Raw genomic sequence first — 17,598 nt, 5'->3', positions numbered from 1 at the left:
TTTATGATAAAGGTCTTAGAGAGATTAGGAATACAAGGGTCGTTCCTAAATATAATAAAAGCTATTTATAGCAAGCCGTCAGCTAACATCAAATTAAATGGAGAGAAACTCAAAGCTATTCCACTAAAATCAGGAACATGACAAGGTTGTCCACTCTCTCCATACCTCTTTAATATAGTGCTTGAAATTCTAGCAATAGCAATAAGACAACATAAGGGGATCAAAGGGATTCAAATTGGAAAGGAAGAAGTTAAACTTTCATTATTTGCAGACGATATGATAGTGTACATAAGCGACCCCAAAAACTCCAGCAAAGAACTCCTTCAGCTGATAAACACCTTTAGTAGCGTTGCAGGATACAAGATCAATTCCAAAAAATCAGTTGCCCTCCTATACACAAAGGATAAGGAAGCAGATATGGAAATCAGAGAAGCATCACCCTTCACGATAGCCACAAATAGCATAAAATATCTTGGGGTAACTCTAACCAAGGAAGTAAAGGATCTATTTGACAAGAACTTTAAGTCAATGAAGAAAGAAATTGAGGAGGATACCAGAAAATGGAAGGATCTCCCTTGCTCTTGGATTGGGAGGATCAACATAGTAAAAATGGCAATTCTACCAAGGGCAATTTATAGATTCAATGCAATCCCCATTAAAATCCCATCAAAATTCTTCACAGATCTTGCGAGGACAATAATCAACTTTATATGGAGAAACAAAAAACCCAGGATAGCCAAAACAGTCTTATATAATAAAGGATCGTCTGGAGGCATTACCATCCCTGACCTCAAACTCTATTACAGAGCCTCAGTATTGAAAACAGCTTGGTATTGGCATAAAAACAGAGAAGTCGATCAATGGAACCGAGTAGAAGACCCTGATTTTAACCCACAAACTTATGAACACCTAATTTTTGATAAATGAGCTAAAAGTATTCAATGGAAAAAAGAGAGCATCTTCAACAAATGGTGCTGGCAGAACTGGTTGTCAACGTGTAGAAGAATGAAAATAGATCCATATCTATCACCATGCACAAAACTCAAGTCCAAATGGATTAAAGACCTCAATATTAGTCTGAATACACTGAACCTGATAGAAGAAAAAGTGGGAAGTACTCTACAACATATGGGTACAGGAGATCACTTCCTACGTTTATCCCCAGCAGCACAGACATTAAGGACAACATTGAATAAATGGGACCTCCTGAAACTGAGTAGCTTCTGTAAAGCAAAGGACACTGTCACTAAGACAAAAAGGCAACCCACTGACTGGGAGAAGATCTTCACCAACCCTGCAACAGACAAAGGTCTGATCTCCAAAATATATAAAGAACTCAAGAAACTAGACTTTAAAATGCTAATGAACCCAATAAAAAAATGGGGCACTGATCTGAACAGAGAATTCTCAACAGAAGAAATTCAAATGGCCAAAAGACACTTAAGGTCATGCTCAACCTCCTTAGCGATAAGGGAAATGCAAATTAAAACAACTTTGAGATACCATCTTACACCTGTCAGAATGGCTAAAATCAAAAACACCAATGATAGCCTTTGCTGGCGAGGTTGTGGAGAAAGAGGCACACTCATTCATTGCTGGTGGGAATGCAAACTTGTGCAACCACTTTGGAAATCAGTGTGGCGATTTCTCAGGAAATTTGGGATCAACCTACCCCAAGATCCAGTAATACCACTATTGGGAATATACCCAAGAGATACCCCATCAAATGACAAAAGTATCTGTTCAACTATGTTCATAGCAGCATTGTTTGTAATAGCCAAAACCTGGAAACAACCTAGATGCCCTTCAATGGAGGAATGGATGAAGAAAATGTGGAATATATACATATTAGAGTACTACTCAGCAGTAAAAAACAATGACTTCTCGAATTTTGCGTGCAAATGGATGGAAATAGAAAACACTATCCTGAGTGAGGTATCCCAGACCCAAAAAGAGGAACATGGGATGTACTCACTCATAATCGGTTTCTAGCCATAAATAAAAGACATTAAGCATATAATTTGTGATCCTAGAGAAGTTAAATAAGAAAGTGAACCCAAAGAAAATCATATAGTCATCCGCATGGAGAGGGGAAGTAGACAAGATTGCAGGGCAAAAACTGGGAACTTGCGGACTGATGAATATCTTGCATATCACCTTAGAACCTTCATCTGGCGATGGATCGAGGTAGAGACAGAGTCTCAATTTGGAGCAACGGTCTGAGCTCTTAAGGTCCAAATGAGGAGCAGAAGGAGGGAGAACATGAGCAAGGAAATCAGGAGCACAAGGGATGCACCCACCCACTGTGACAGTGGAACTGATTTATTGGGAGCCCACCAAGGCCAGCTGGTCTGGGACTGAATAAGCATGGGTTGATTCTGGACTCTCTGAGCATGGCGGACAATGAAGGCTGATGAGAAGCCAAGGACAATGGCACTAGGTTTCGATCCTAATACATGAACTGGCTTTGTGGGAGCTTAGCCTGTTTAGACGCTCACCTTCCTGGACGTAGATAGAAGACCTTCGTCTTCCCGCAGGGCAGAGAATTTGGACTGCTCTTCAGTATCGAGAGGGAGGGGGAATGGTGTGGGGGGAGGAGAAGAGGAGTGGGGATAGGGGGAGGGGAGTGGGGGGAGGGGGCAATATTTGGGAGGAGGGGAGGGAAATGGGAAACGGGGAGTAGGTGGAAATTTTAATTAAAAAAGAGTAAAAAATAAATAAAAAGAAAAAAAAGAAAAAAAAAGTTAAAAAAATAGAAAAAAAGAAACATTTAAGTCAAATAAATAATGCTATGATAAAAAAAATAAAGAAAGCAATATTATTTACACTTATCTTAGAAGAAGTCAAAAGAGCTAAAAAAAAAAAGAACTATGGTATTACTACTGTAACGTTATAATTTAATGAAAGACTTCAGTTTCACATAGGGAAAAACCAAGGATAATGTAGAAACACAAATACTTAATATCTGATTACTTTTCAGAACAATCTAGGTGCTCCACTAATAAAACCAAGATAAAGTTAAGATTCTGCTATCAGGGTTACGAGCGCTGCCTGCTTTCGCTGGACCTGGATTCAATTTAACAACTCTCTGTATCTTGAGTTCAGATTTGACATCTTCTGTTCTCTACAGGCACTGTGAGCATGTGGTACACAGATATGCATGTAGGCAAAATACCCTTACATATTCAAATAAACACCCACATATCATCTTGCTTTTATAAAATCATGCATGTTACAATATACTCTATATGTATACAGTATACTACTGTGTTTTCACTACCTAAACTCAGGGCCTCTTGAGAACAATGCTCCTTGCAAGTAAATACCCCAGGGACCCTGTCCAAAGGGTAGTTTGGGCCTTATGTAAACAGGCAGGAGTCTTTCATCATATTCCGAGCACCATTAGTCCACGACTGATAGACCACAAGGGAAAACAAAGTACCGCAGATACCACCCATGGCTTCACTAAAAGTCTGTACTATCTTACATATAAGAAGCTTATTTGTTAACCCATTTAAAAACACCTTCCATAAGAGGGTCTTTTCAAACAGGCTCAAGAGTCTAAAGAGCTGTCAAGTGAGTTCAAAAACACGGTTACTAACCGGTTCTTTTTCTCTTTCTTCCTCCAATCTTGCAATTTGCTCATTTAGTGCTCTGTTTTCTTCCTCTAATGACTCCAGCTTGGATGCATCTACCTTATATAAATCCTCTGGAAAAAAGCCCAAACCCTTCATCAGAATCAACCTACAGCATCCTTCATGTTTTCAGTACCTTATCCCCTCCCTTCCCCCAATGCAGTAGATACTACCTTCTAAAATAGCAAGTGTTATTTTTTACTTCATAGAATAGCCTATTACCCTCAACCTGTTTCAGCTTTCTTTCATAGCATCTGTTGTTATTTGCCTAATGGTTCCTCATTTAATTATCATTACTTTCTAAGAGAATAAAGTCAAGATTTTCTGTTCTTCATTACTGCATTTTTGGTGCCTGGCACACAGTAGGTATGTAAAAATATATTTGAGTAGATTAACTTATATGTTTAATTGAATATAAAAACATTAAATAACTCACCAAATGTTTTCCATATTTGATCCCAATGAATTTTCCCTTGTGTGAGTTATGCGTGTTTATGTGGTCATGAGTATGCATGTGTGCATACAGAATCAAGGGCTACATTGTGACCCTTACTCAGTTGTTTTCATCTAATGTCCTAGATAAGATCTCTCCCTGGTTTGGTCAGTTTGGCTGGCTGACAAACTCTAGGCATCTCAAGTCTCTACCTTTCCACCTGCTACACTTGACATTTTCATGTCTATGTGCTCCCTGGACAGATGGAGGATAGTTACAACAGCTGGACTGTCCTCTACTCTTGCATCCCTAGTGCATCCTGAGGAATGTTGGTTTTCCCCTCTGATCTTTTGTGCCATAGGTGTCAAAGTGATATTCTCCCATCACTGTATAATACTGAGGGAAAAATAATTTATATGGAAATATAATGACTTGTTAACTTCTCTCTCTCTCTCTCTCTCTCTCTCTCTCTCTCTCTCTCTCTTTTCCTGAAACAGGGTTTCTCTGTGAAGCCTTGACTCTCCTGGAACTTACTTTGTAGACCAGGCTGGCCTCAAACTCTGCCTCCCAAGTGCTGGGATTAAAGGAGTGCACCACCATCGCCTGGCTCATTTGATATTTTATTCCATTGCTTTCTAGTTCATTAAGTTTCAAAGATGTCAAACATGTCTTGAATTCACATAGCCAGAAAGGGGTATGACTCAGGGCTGACTATTTTTTGCTTAACTATTACTTGTCTCCATTAAAGAACCATCAAAGAACAATTCATAGATACCCACCTCATAAAGTAGCTAATGAAAAAATCAGGCACGACAAAACAAGCAAGCACCCAGAGTTAAGTGGCAGCACAGGAGGGAGGGCACTTACTCAGCTTCGACTGCAGCTCTGCATTCTCCTCTTCAAAGGTGTCAGCACCACTCAAGAAACTCTCATAGCATTTGATGGTGTAGTCCAGAAACAACTGATTGTGATGAGTAGATTTTAAAAACAAAAACATCATTCTCTATTTAGTTTGTTTCATTTTTTTTCAAATTGGAAATTTAAATTTGAATAAAATGGAGTAGGCAGTTATATAAATTCCTTAGAATAAGAGATTGAAAGCCTGCCATTAACTGTGTTATAAAGATGTACACAATCTATTACTTCTAAACATGAATAGGGATGAAAATACACAATTTGGGTAGATATTTTGAAGTCAACCCAGGAAGCTTACTAAAAAGTATAATTTGACATAAAATGCACAAACTTAGTCTTCTTTAAGGAGAATGGTGGGACTGGCGAGGCTCAGTGGTCCTCCTGTACAGGACCTGGTTTGTTCCCATCACCAACACGTCGCCATACAACTATTCACAGCACCAGTCCCAGAGGAGCTGTTGCCCTCTCTGACTTCCTGGGGCAGTAGGCACATATGTGGTTCACACATATATGCAGGCAAAATATGTCCAAACATAAAAACGCAAACAAACATAATAATAATGATGATGTTTATGACGATGATGATGATGATGAAGCTGAGGGTACAGAGATAGCTCAGTGGTTGAGAGTAATTGTTGCTAATGTAGAGGAACTGGTTTTGGTTCTCTGTACTCACATGGTGGCTCACAACTCTTTGTAATGCTAGTCCAGAGGATCTGACACTCTCTTTTGGCCTCCATGGGCACTGCACACATATGTTACACAGACTTACACGCAGGCAAATCATCCACACACATAAAATAATAGTATATTTTTAAACAAAGACTCAAACAAACAAGCCAAAACAAAAGTTCTGAGTCACTACTATGCATCTATAAGACTGGAAGAAAAAAAAGAAGGGTTTTCACCTTATGAAAAATTGAAATATATTAGGATTGTCTAATTCCAATTAGACAGACAGGGACTAATTATGAAAGTCAGAAACTTCAGGTGAATAATACTATGGAAGGTGGAGCCCTAAGAGGAGACTATTAGACCTGTGACCCTAGAGAATGTTCTGTTTTCAAACATGAAGCATTGTGACCAGTGTAGTTCAGCCTGCCTTGGAACTCACTATGTAGCCCAGTGTGGCCTTTGACTGGTGATTCTCCTTCCTAACATCCCTGAATGTTGGAATCATATTGTCTCACAACACATGACTCTGAGAACAGCTAATCAGAGTGTTCCACAGCCTAGATAAAGTACATATTTCCCAAGACAAACACATACCTTTTCACCAATACTGTGCTTACTAACAAACCCTCTCATTACCCTGTTGATATGGAAGAGATAGCCTGATAGGCAGTGAACATTCCTGTCACCAGAAAGGGAGCCCACTGGTGGCAAATGACTATACCTTCATGCCACTTTAGTCTGCTCTCTTGTAATCACTTTCCTTAGGTGTGGTAAGTTTGAATCCTAAGTGGTTTGTAGTCCCACAAAGCTGATGACCAGAAGCTGAGTTATCCTGTGATAAACTGTGCTAGAAGTGTAATCCGCTGTACCTGCCCTGCCATGGTGGGCTCTTCCCTAGGAGCTTTGCTGTTACTGCTGAGGGGCTGACAGAGCCCAGGGCTCTGGATGCTTCAGGCAAGCGCTCTGAAAGAGCTCTGTCTCCAGCCTGAGGATTCTCAAGAGGAAAAGGTAAAAGGTTCTCCAGCAGCCTCTGCAGCTTGGATCACTGCTTAATATGGCAGGTTCATTCTGTTTAAAACAAACAGGTGGGTTGGTTGGACAACTGAGTGGGTAAAAATACTTCCTCTGCAAGTCTTCCCACTAGAGTTTGAGACTCAGGGTCTATAGTGGGAGAAGGAGTCAACCCCTGAAAGTTGTCCTCTGATCTCACATGTGCACATGACACACATGAATGTACACATATACACTCTGAGCAAAACAGGTCATTGATACTACGCTAGTCAGTTAATGTAACTTTAAACTATTTCTCAGGCATTGATAAAAAATAAGACTAGAATGATTACCACTTTTGTTTTTTGAGACAGGCTTTAACAAGACACAGTTAAAACTAGTGCACAAAGCAATTTTTATTCTGAGATACCTATGGTCCTTAATATGTATCAGGCAATATGAATAATGTCAAGTTTATTCTCGAGCTAATGTATTTTAGAATAAAGTGGTGTTTGCCGTGCATTTTATGTTCTAATAAAGCATATGGAACCAACTTATACTTATTTTTTTTTAAATAATTGGTGTGGGACAATTGTCTATATTCTGTCAATTATGTTTTAAATAACACTGATTGGCCAGTAGCCAGGCAGGAAGTATAGGCAGGACAACCAGACAGGAAGTAGAGGCAGGTCAATGAGAACAGGAGAATTCTGGGAAGAGGGAAGCTCCCTCTGCACTCCTGTCCAGACACAGAAGCAAGATGTGGCAATGCTGCTGAAAAAGGTACTGAGCCATGTGGCCAACACAGATAATAATGGACTAATATAAGAGTTAATCAGAAGACTGAGCTAATGGGCCAATCAGTTTATAACTAATGTAGACCTCTGTGTGATTTCTTTGGGACTTAATGTTTGTGGGAACCGGGCAAGACAGAAATCTCATCAACAAATAATTACTTTTCTCTTTGGCATTTATGACCTCCCATTTTTTAGCCTTCTGTGTGCTGAGGTTTTGGGAGTATACCACCATACCCAACTGTTTATTACATTTAGCACAACTAATTTTGGAAGTGGTAACTGAGCTAAGTAACAATATGCCTACCTACAGCAGCCCAAACAAAATAAACCAGAACAACCTACACGCAGTATTTTAAGGGTCAATATGTGCCAATCCTGCAGTCTCAGCTACTTGTGAAGCCAAAGCAGAAGGTTTGTGAGTTCAAGGCTTTCCTTGAGTACAGAGTAGTTTAAGGCCAATCTGAATAATTTAAGAGGACGTTTTGGCATGCAAGATGCCTTGGATTCAAGCCCCAGCAATTCCCTAACCCCTCTCCTCACCACATAGTTATGTTTTGTATTGACAAATAATTACATTAAAGTAAGAAACAGGAGGAAGAGGAAACTTATCTATAACACATATATTAGTTCCAATTCCTTCCTTCCTTCCTTCCTTCCTTCCTTCCTTCCTTCCTTCCTTCCTTCCTTCCTTCCTTCCTTCCTTCCTATCTTTCTTTCTTCCTTTCAGATCTTTTTGAGACAGGTCTCACTATGTAGCCCTGGCTAGTCTGGGATTTACTATAGAGATGAGCCTGGCCATGAACTCAGAGGTCTGTCTGCTTCTGCCTCCTGAGTGCTGGGATTAAATGGGTGAACATGGTTAAATTTGCATTTTTCAGTTAACATTTTCAAGTTTTGTGCTTAGTAATTTTAGGAAGTTATAATGTCATTTCACTAGTAGGCACACTATTTTTTTAAAGATCAATTTTTAAAAAGATTTATTTACTTATTAGGAATACAATGTTCTTTCTGCCTGTACACCTCCATGCCAGAAGAGCGCACAAGATCTCATTACAGACAGTTGTGAGCCACCATGTAGTTGCTGGGAATTGAACTCAGGACCTTTGGAAGAGCAGTCAATGCTCTTGACCTCTGAGCCATCTCTCCAGCCCCAGAACAATCTTATTTTACTAAAAATATTTTCTTTTAGATTAATCTATTTTATATGCATTTTGCTTGGGAATGGCTTTCAATGTTGTCAGTCCCAGCATTTGGAAGCCAAGCAGGGACATCTCTTTGAGTCAGGAGCAGCCTGGTCTGGATAGAAAGTTCTAGGACAGTCAAGAATATGTAGTAAGAATTTGGGCAACCTTGCCAAGGCCACCTTTGAGGCCATCTCCATGACTTACAGTTACCTGACCCGTAACCTCCAGAAAAAGACTATATTCACCACGTGTCCTTATCGGGAATTCATTGGCCATCTGTGAAAACTCGCAACAGTGTCTCTGCTCAGAGGACATAGGCTCTAGCTGTGGCCACCACATGAGGGATTTTACACAGGAAAAATTAATGAATTAAATCTGATTTTTTTAAAAAAATCAATCTCAGAAATTTTCTAGAAAGCAAAAGACAAGTTCTATAAAAGGTCACTTTTTCATGAAGAATATAAAAGCATCCTCTTTATATATTGTTTATAGTAATATATAGTACCTTATTATGTTTAATTCCATCTTCTGTTTCTTCTCCACAAGGTGTGCTTTCTTTCATGGCATGATGAATCTAATTAGTAAACAAACAACACATTAGATTAGTGGTTTGATAGTTTGTAAAATTCATTCTTTTTTCAAGATTTGTTTATTATATATACAGTATTCTGCAAGGTCAAAAGAGGGCACTGGCCTCCCTGTAGCTGGAGTTATAGGCAATTAAGAGCTACCTGGTGTGGGTGCTGGGTTCTCTGGTTCTCTGGAAGGGTAGGAAGTTCTCTTAACCAAGTCATCTCTCAAGCCCTTTGCTGATATTGTATAGAGACAGGGTCTTCATCTAAAGCTATAGAATGGACTCCCACCAGATAAAGGTGGTATTCTCTAACAAACTACTATTTCTGAGCATTGTTCAGGGCACAGGAGATTCAAGCCACGCCCTAACCAAAATTTATTTTGGAGCTCACGCAACCTTGTTATTTGGTCTCTAAAAGAGATGGGGCCATGATCAAATTGCTGCTATTCAGACAGACTGTGTGCCAAGTGAGCAAAGAGGCACAGTGAAGAATAAGAGAAAGTATCAAGCCACTTGTAAAATATTATGAAGCAATTTGGGATCAGAAAAAATAACAAATAATGGACAGAGGCCATCAATCAATATATTATATATGGAGGTGAAGAAAAGAATTATATTTTCAGAATTGGAAAGAGGGCTAAAATTGTTAAGAGTCCTTGGTGCTTTTCTTGAGGACTCAAGTTTGTTTCCAGCACCCATGTTGCATAGCTCACAAATGCCTGTGACATTGTTTCTAGTGGACCCAATGCTCTCTTCTGGCCTCACACAGAGATTCACATAAATAGATAAGTAAAAATAATATTTTAAGGAATATTTTCAACTGTTTCTACAACCATTATGTCAGGATCTGTACTTGCTTAGACAAGCTCCCTATCACTCTGTTCCATCACCAGCCAGCAGTAACTTCATGGGAGGGGGAGGCAGCGGCTAGACCGGCAACCTATCACTGAGCTATTCTCAAATTCTCTTTCCCTTTTTATCTTGTGACAGGATCTAAGTTGCACAGGCTGGCCTAAACCTCTCTTTGTAGAAGAACTTGTAAGGACAGACACCTGTGATTCTTCTGTCTTAGCTTCTTAATTAGATGAGATTATAGGCCAGAATCACTAAGCCTGGCTTCAAAAGCCATTTTTTGATATAATAGCAGATCCACTTCTGTAGGAAAAACACTACTTTTTATCTGAATATATCATGACTAACAAAAAAACCCTTTCTTTGTAAACAGTGGTAGTAATAGAAAATAATTTAGAATGGGGTAAGATAGTTTATTAAGAGTAGTGAGACAAGAAAGTCTTGAAATATCACTACAAGTGTCAGCATTAATAACTTAGAAATATAGTTAAGAAAACATCAAAACAAATGGAACTGAAAAATATGGTACTTGATATTAAGAAAGGTATATCTTACTGAAGAAACAGAGATGAGTAAAGAAGAAAATCAATACTTCCCCAAATGATAATGTTAAATATTGTCAAGATGGGAATTTTTTCCCTAATGTTTATGAATGCAATTTGAAACCAAAGACAGAGGGGTAAACAAAACACAGAATTTTAAATAATATCGATAGGCTGGGAAAATGTTCTGTGGATGAAATGCTTACTATACAAGCATGAGGACTTGAGTTTGGAGGCCCAATAACTGCAGTGCTATTTTGTTTATGTCTTAACAAAGAAAGCTTGCCCTAAGATCAGAGCGCAGAGTAAACCACTAGAAGGCATGGAGTAGTGGCACACACCTTTAATCCCAGGACTCCGGAGACAGAGACACAGGGATCTGTTAGTTCAAGACCACCCTGGGTTACACGAGACCGAATGTCTAAAAGAGAAACAGAGCTCCCGCAAAGGTGATCCCACACCTTTAATCCCAGCACTAGAGAGGTGGAGACAGGACGGATAGGGCTGGATGGAGAGAGGAATATAAGAGGGGAGGAGACAAGAGCTCAGAGCATTCTGAGGACCGTCCCTTCATCTGAGGAGAGAGCCTGAGGAGAGGAGCCCGAGGAGAGGATTGCCCCTTCGGTCTAAGCATTGGTAGAGGTTAAAGGTCTCTGTAGTGCCTGGCCACTCTGCTTCCCGGACTGCTCAGCTTACCCTGATAGCTGACTCCAGGTTTTTATTTGAATTCCTGCTAAGGTAACCATGTAAAAGCTGAATGTGGAGATGAGCATTTGCAGTTCCAGTGCTAGGAAGTGGAGACAAGTTTTTGTAAATTGATAAGAAAAAAGGAAAAGGGGGCTAGCGAGAAGGAGGTAAAAGCATGATATACAGTTTTGGCAACCTGGGCTTGATTCCACATATATGTTGTAGCATGCATACATGTGCACGTGCACACGCAAATGCACAGTAATAATGATGCAAAAGGAATAAAGGAAATGATAGGCAATTACTCTTTTTTTTTCCAATAAAGATTTATTTGCTATGTATACAGTGTTCTGTCTGCATGTCAGAAGAGGTCATCAGATCTAATTATAGATGGTTGTGAGCCACCATGGGGTTGCTGGGAATTGAACTCAGGACCTCTGAAAAAGCAGTCAGTGCTCTTAACCTCTGTGCCATCACTCCAGCCCAGGCAATTACTCTTGTGTGAAATTTTAAGTTCAACTTTAAAAACAAAAATAAAAATATAAAAAATTAGCAATATGCTTTTTGTCATGTTGTCAGTTATTAAAGCCATGAACTACAGACCTGGCTCAGTAACTAACTCCAAAAAATTATGCTATGTCTTTCATATGTGTACCACAGCATAAGCATGTCTACACATAGCTCACACACACAGAAATAACAAGTTAAAGCCTTCAAAGGCATCATCAGGACAGGGAAGTACAGTTCAGTTGAAGAATACACAGAATAAAAGAGGCTCAAACACTAACATGGGGGAACATAAACCTAGGGAACATGAAGTCAAGTCCAAAGGGAAAAAAAAACAAAACAACAACAAAAAAACAAACATGGATATAATGCCAAGGACTGGTGGTCCCACTTAAGACTACCAGTGAAATACAGTTTCTGTTCCAAAATGGTGAACCAAAACAACCAGTCACCATATCCCAGCCATTCCTTTCTCAAAGGCACAGCAACCTGACAGCAAAACCAAACCCAACAATACCCCTTCCCAAATCATTGGCTCAGTTTGAGACAGCAGGGATTTCATATGAAAAGGTTCAAATTAAATGCTGGATTAAAGCTGGATGCAGTGGCACATACCTGTAGTTCCGGCTATTTACCAGGTTGCAGCTGGAAGATTATTTGACCCCAGAGTACAGACTAGGCAACATGGTGAGATTCACTCTCAGAAAAAACCAACCAACCAAAGAAAGAAAGTTTCAAATTAATAGCAAAAGCACATAGCGAGATATAAAACTGAGAAAACAAACAGCTTTAAAGGTTCCACATAGGTAGAGTTTGAAACAGTAATGCCTCTCCATAGGCACGCAATGCTCACACATGGCTGTGTAGAGACAGGCTTTCTCTGCGTAGACCAGGCTGTACCTGAACTCAGAGATCTGCCTGCCCCTGTCCCAAGAGCTAGGACTAAAAGGGCTGTGCTATCACATCAGGAGGCTGAGTATTTTTAATTGCTATAAGTTTCCTTGGAGGAAAACTTGTTAATATGTAGAAAAAAGAGGCTGCTACAGATTAACATGGCACTGTTTTACAGTAAAAATTATTTGTTTAAAAAATTTAGTAACTCTAAAATAAGTAGGTTAAACATGTTAGGCAATATTAACTCATGTGCTATACTTTTATATGGCTGCAGCACAGGTTTATATCAGCATCACCAGAGATGAGCAATTTTGCAATGGCTCCATCACTAAGTGACAGAAATTCGTTCATATCCGTGATAATCTTATGGGACCACCATGCCATCCATCAATGACTGAACATCAGTATGCGAAACATGACTGTACACATTTTTAGAGTAAACAGGACTTTGAAACCAATATCCAGGGCTGAAGTGCACCTCAATGGTAGAGCCACCCACGGTTCAACATCTAATACCACAAAACCAAATAAAACTATATCCAAAGAAAATGACTTAAAAGTTATCTGTAAGTTGGGAGAATAGTCATTCTTTATTTTCCTATTTTTTTGTGATTAATACTGATTTCATTTTTTAAAAAGGAGAAAATGAATTTCGCAAATAAAAATGATGGGTTCATTTTTTTTCTAAACTGTAACACCCCAAGAAAACAATCTGTCAAGCAGAGCTTCTCCTTGCTCACCGTTCTTACACTAGCAGTTTGAAGAACTTCAAATCAAACAGAAGCAGGGTTTGAGATAAGTTGCAAAAGTCAGACTGGGAGAGAATAGAAAATGGTTGTGAGGAAAAACAAACCAAAAACTAAACATTTAAAGGTAAGATTTAAACTATCAACCAAATACCTTGATGCAGTCTATCAGCCATACCAAGGCTGCCACGATGTGAGGCCAGGTATGAGGGGCTCCCACTGCATACAGGGAGCTCTTGGACAGTGCAAAGGGATACCTGTGAGAAACAGGAAGATAAGGAGCAACCGTGTTAGCAAGCATAAAGGCTACAGTAAAGGTGTATTTTAAAGCTGCACATACACCTGCTGTGAAGATATTTGAGTCTACTCTGAAGATCTTCTTCATCAATGATTTTTGTGTATTTATTCACATCCCACAGATTACTTTGCATGATGTTTAACAGCTGAGTATAGAAGGATTCTCCTAAAAAAAACCTTTTCATTTTCCTACATTCAATGTACTTCTATTCCACATCAGTGATTATCTGTCACTAAATCTCCTCCGTCCCTGTGTCTCCAAACAAACAGCTTCCCATTCTCAGTTTCCCCAAGTGTTGGAATCACAGGTGTGTAGCACCACATCTGATCTGTGCTTGTCTTTATTTATAATGCCTTTAAACTTCATCTCTCTGCTGGTTAGCTCTGTCAACCAGACACACACTAGAGTCATCTGGAAAGACAGAACCTCAATAAAGGGAATGTCTCCATTAGGCTGGCCTGTGGGCATATCTATGGAGCACTTCCTTAACTCATGACTGATGGGAGAGGGCTAGTCTATTGTGGGCAGTGCCAGCCAAGTAGGTAGTACTGACTGTAGGAGAAAGCAAGCTGAGCAAGCTATGGAGAATTAGTAAAGAGCTTAGCTTCATAGTTCCCCCAAATATGCAGAACATGTGTGTGCCTGGGTGGCTGTGGAGGTCAAAAGAGGAATTATTGTATATGGCTGTGAGGCACCATGTGGGTGCTGAGAACCTAACCTGAGTCCTCTGGAAGAGCAGCCAGTTCTCTTAACCACTGAGCCATCTCTTTAGCTCAATAACTCCTGTATTTACCAGTTACCAAGCACTGGTGTTTTGTTACAGGAACAAAAACGTTGACTCTGCTACAATCTATCGATTTTCCTTTCAGTTCATCCTACATATACTGTTCACAGTGCTCATCCTAAAACTGAACCTACTAATTCAAAGTATTCACCAACTTATAACATGTGTTTCTTCTGTGTTCTGATAAGATATTAGACTAATAAAAATATTACATACCCAAGGTCTTTAAAAATTCTTGGAATCTCTTCTTCAAATTTCCTGTCAGGAATTTTATATGATGGGCAGAGGAAAGCATAAAGAAATGCAAAGATCCTAAGGAAATCTTTTGTTGATGGGGCTTGTAGAGACTTTATTGATACACGATGTTTATAACCATTTTCTGTAAGAAACTGCAATCATTTTTATGAGGCATTGAAAGTTTTGGATTAGAAAAAATGTTTGGAGCAAAACCACACAAATCAGACAATTTAATACCTTATAGAGCTGTTTAATACATTCGTTAATGAATGCTTTATCATTAAGGGGTCTTGGATCTTTCATTTTTTCAGAATGTGAACATTTTCCAAATTGTCTATTTCTGGATGAATGGCCACTAGTCCTAGAAAAATATTTTAAGAAGGCAATCAAAAACATTTCCTTCTGCGTTCAAGTCTGCATTATTTCAAGGCTATCCGTCACACACACACACACACAAATACACACACACACAAATAGTAACAGCAGCATCAAACATTACCTTCAAGTTTTAAATAACTAAACACGATGTATTCCTTAAAGCAGGAGAGCATACCATGAGGTTACAACAGTTTTAGGCATAAAATGTGGGGGAATAAAATGTACTCCTGGAACAGGGATACATCTCAGTGTTTTGTTCAGCTTGTGAAGTGCTATCTGCTCAATCCTCAGCACCACAAATAAGAAACCAAATTTCCTTGCGCATGACGTTATCAACACACACATTATCCTTAAAAGTGTGTTGCAGGCCCATAGATCTTCTGTACCAAGTAGTCTACAAACCTGTTCAATAACCTAAACACTTTCATCTCTATTTATGCCCCTATAAGGGCTCCCTTGCTTGTACTCACTTCTTTGCCATTATGCCTTAAGGGAAAATTGTCTCTGTGTATCAAGAGTTAATATGCATGAAGAACGTAAGAACAGTTGACCCATATGAACACTCAATATTCAGAACTACTTGTAAAGGAGAGTCTGCCCTTATCTCCATTAAAAAATTGAAAAGATCTATTTTTATTTATGTATATTGTGTTTGTATATGCATATCCACACATGCACGTGAGTGCCTATGGAGGTCACAAGAGGGGCATCGGATCTCCTGGAGCTAGAGTTACAGGGGGTTGTGAACTGCCCAGTGTGGTTACTGGGAACTGAATTTGGGTCCTCTGGTAGAAATGGAACGACTCTAAACCAGTGAGCCATCTCCCAGTATCTCCACTCTTTTTCTTTCTTTCTTTCTTTCTTTCTTTCTTTCTTTCTTTCTTTCTTTCTTTCTTTCTTTCTTTCTTTCTTTCCTTTCTTTCTTTCTTTCTTTCTTTCTTTTTTTCTTTTTTGGAAGACAGGTTTTTCTGTGTAGCTCTGGTTGTCTTGGAATTTGTCTGTAGACCAGGCTGATCTCAAACCCACAGATTAGACCGCCTCTGCCTAATTAAAGGCGTGCACCACCACTCAACCTATCTCCATTCTTATACACAAGGGATTCAAAGTACAAAAAGGTGAGGTCATACCCCAGGTCATACACATAACAGACTGCTTCCTGTCAATCTGTATCAAACTTCCCCACCTCCAATCCAGACAAGTGCTGTTCTAGTTTAGAAAAAGTTCTCCAAAGTGTATCTAGGTATCACTACAAAAAAACCTAAGGTGCTGTTTGTTCTCACGCTCATCCTGTCATGCATACCTTGCTTCCTAGAGACTGGTTGCTATGACAGTCTGAATGCAGTAGCAGACATAGATTCTAACCATCTTTCATTAGTCAGCTGCTAAAGGGATCTGACTTTAAAAGTGGGAGACCATGTTTTGTTGCCCAGTGAAATTGTTTTGCATTGGAAATGTTTTAATTTTCTTACATTTATTTATTTGTGTGTATGTGTCAGAGAGAGAGAGAGAGAGAGCGCGCAGCTGGTTCTACCACGTGGGTCTGGGGATCGAAAGCAGGTGTTTGGGCTTGGTGATAAGTGCCTTTACCTTTACCTGCTAAGACATCTTGCTCACCCAATTTTTTTTTTAATTAAAAGCATTGTAGGCAGTGGTGGCACACACCTTTAATCCGAGCACTTGGGGGGCACAGACAGGTAGATCTCAATGTTCGATGCTAGCCTGGTCTACAGAGTGAGTTCCAGGAAAGCTAGGGCTATGTAGAGAAATCCTGTCTCCAAAAACCAAACCAAAACAAACAAAGAAGCAAATAAACAAATAAAACCATTTTATTTTTGAAACCCTATAATGAGATTGTTATTTTAAATTGAGATTATATTGACATTTTCTTAGTTTAATTTCTAATATAATTAATACTGACAGACTTAGACAGTAAAACCAAGCTCTTTGAAGTCATTCTTAACCTTCAGAGAGTAAAAGACTCCAATGTTGAACTAGAGATGGTTCCACTTTCCCCATCTGATTCTACAGTCTCTGAGAACTAGGTACAGAACATGACAGTACGCAGTTGAGGCCCATAGTTGGAGGCACTTACGTTTGAGGAGTATAAAGTTCTCGTTTATCGAGGTCCTGGGATCTCAATTCCTGTGTGGAGAGGCAGCCAGCACCACTGGTCGAAACGGAACTGCGCTTCATGCTTAGAACCTAATTCATGATTTCAATATCAGAAAAATGTTCCAGATGCAAGTGGTTCATTAAGCAACAATTATCACTTTTATTCTGAAGTAGAAGAGTAACTAAGTCTGTTCCTTTACGATAGCATTTTCCCTGTGTGCTGTATTTGTTTTTCATGTATACTTAAGTCCTCTCTACAGATAACACCTACACAACTTCAAGTATTCAATACACTCAAACAAGGCAATGCAAAAACGAACATATATGATTCCCGCATCACAAGGCAATCCATGTTTGC

The 17,598-nt window shown here is 39.3% G+C and overlaps 1 protein-coding gene across 1 annotated transcript in view; it reads right to left on the bottom strand.

Annotated features, from left to right (window-relative positions):
• Positions 1–17,321, bottom strand: part of LOC130866777 (kinetochore protein NDC80 homolog) — a 34,582-nt gene extending 17,261 nt beyond the window's left edge. The window contains exons 1-7 of the mRNA XM_057758348.1: positions 17,221–17,321; positions 14,988–15,111; positions 14,730–14,902; positions 13,586–13,688; positions 9,135–9,203; positions 4,936–5,029; positions 3,603–3,709 (exon numbers count right to left, since the gene is read on the bottom strand). Coding sequence (XP_057614331.1) covers positions 3,603–3,709; positions 4,936–5,029; positions 9,135–9,203; positions 13,586–13,688; positions 14,730–14,902; positions 14,988–15,111; positions 17,221–17,321 — 771 coding nt within the window. The remainder of the gene's footprint in view (positions 1–3,602; positions 3,710–4,935; positions 5,030–9,134; positions 9,204–13,585; positions 13,689–14,729; positions 14,903–14,987; positions 15,112–17,220) is intronic.
• Between the last annotated feature and the right edge of the window lie 277 nt (positions 17,322–17,598).

Source organism: Chionomys nivalis, chromosome 26 (assembly GCF_950005125.1).
Source record: "Chionomys nivalis chromosome 26, mChiNiv1.1, whole genome shotgun sequence".
NCBI lineage: Eukaryota > Metazoa > Chordata > Mammalia > Rodentia > Cricetidae > Chionomys > Chionomys nivalis.
This window is presented reverse-complemented; position numbering and strand designations above follow the sequence as displayed.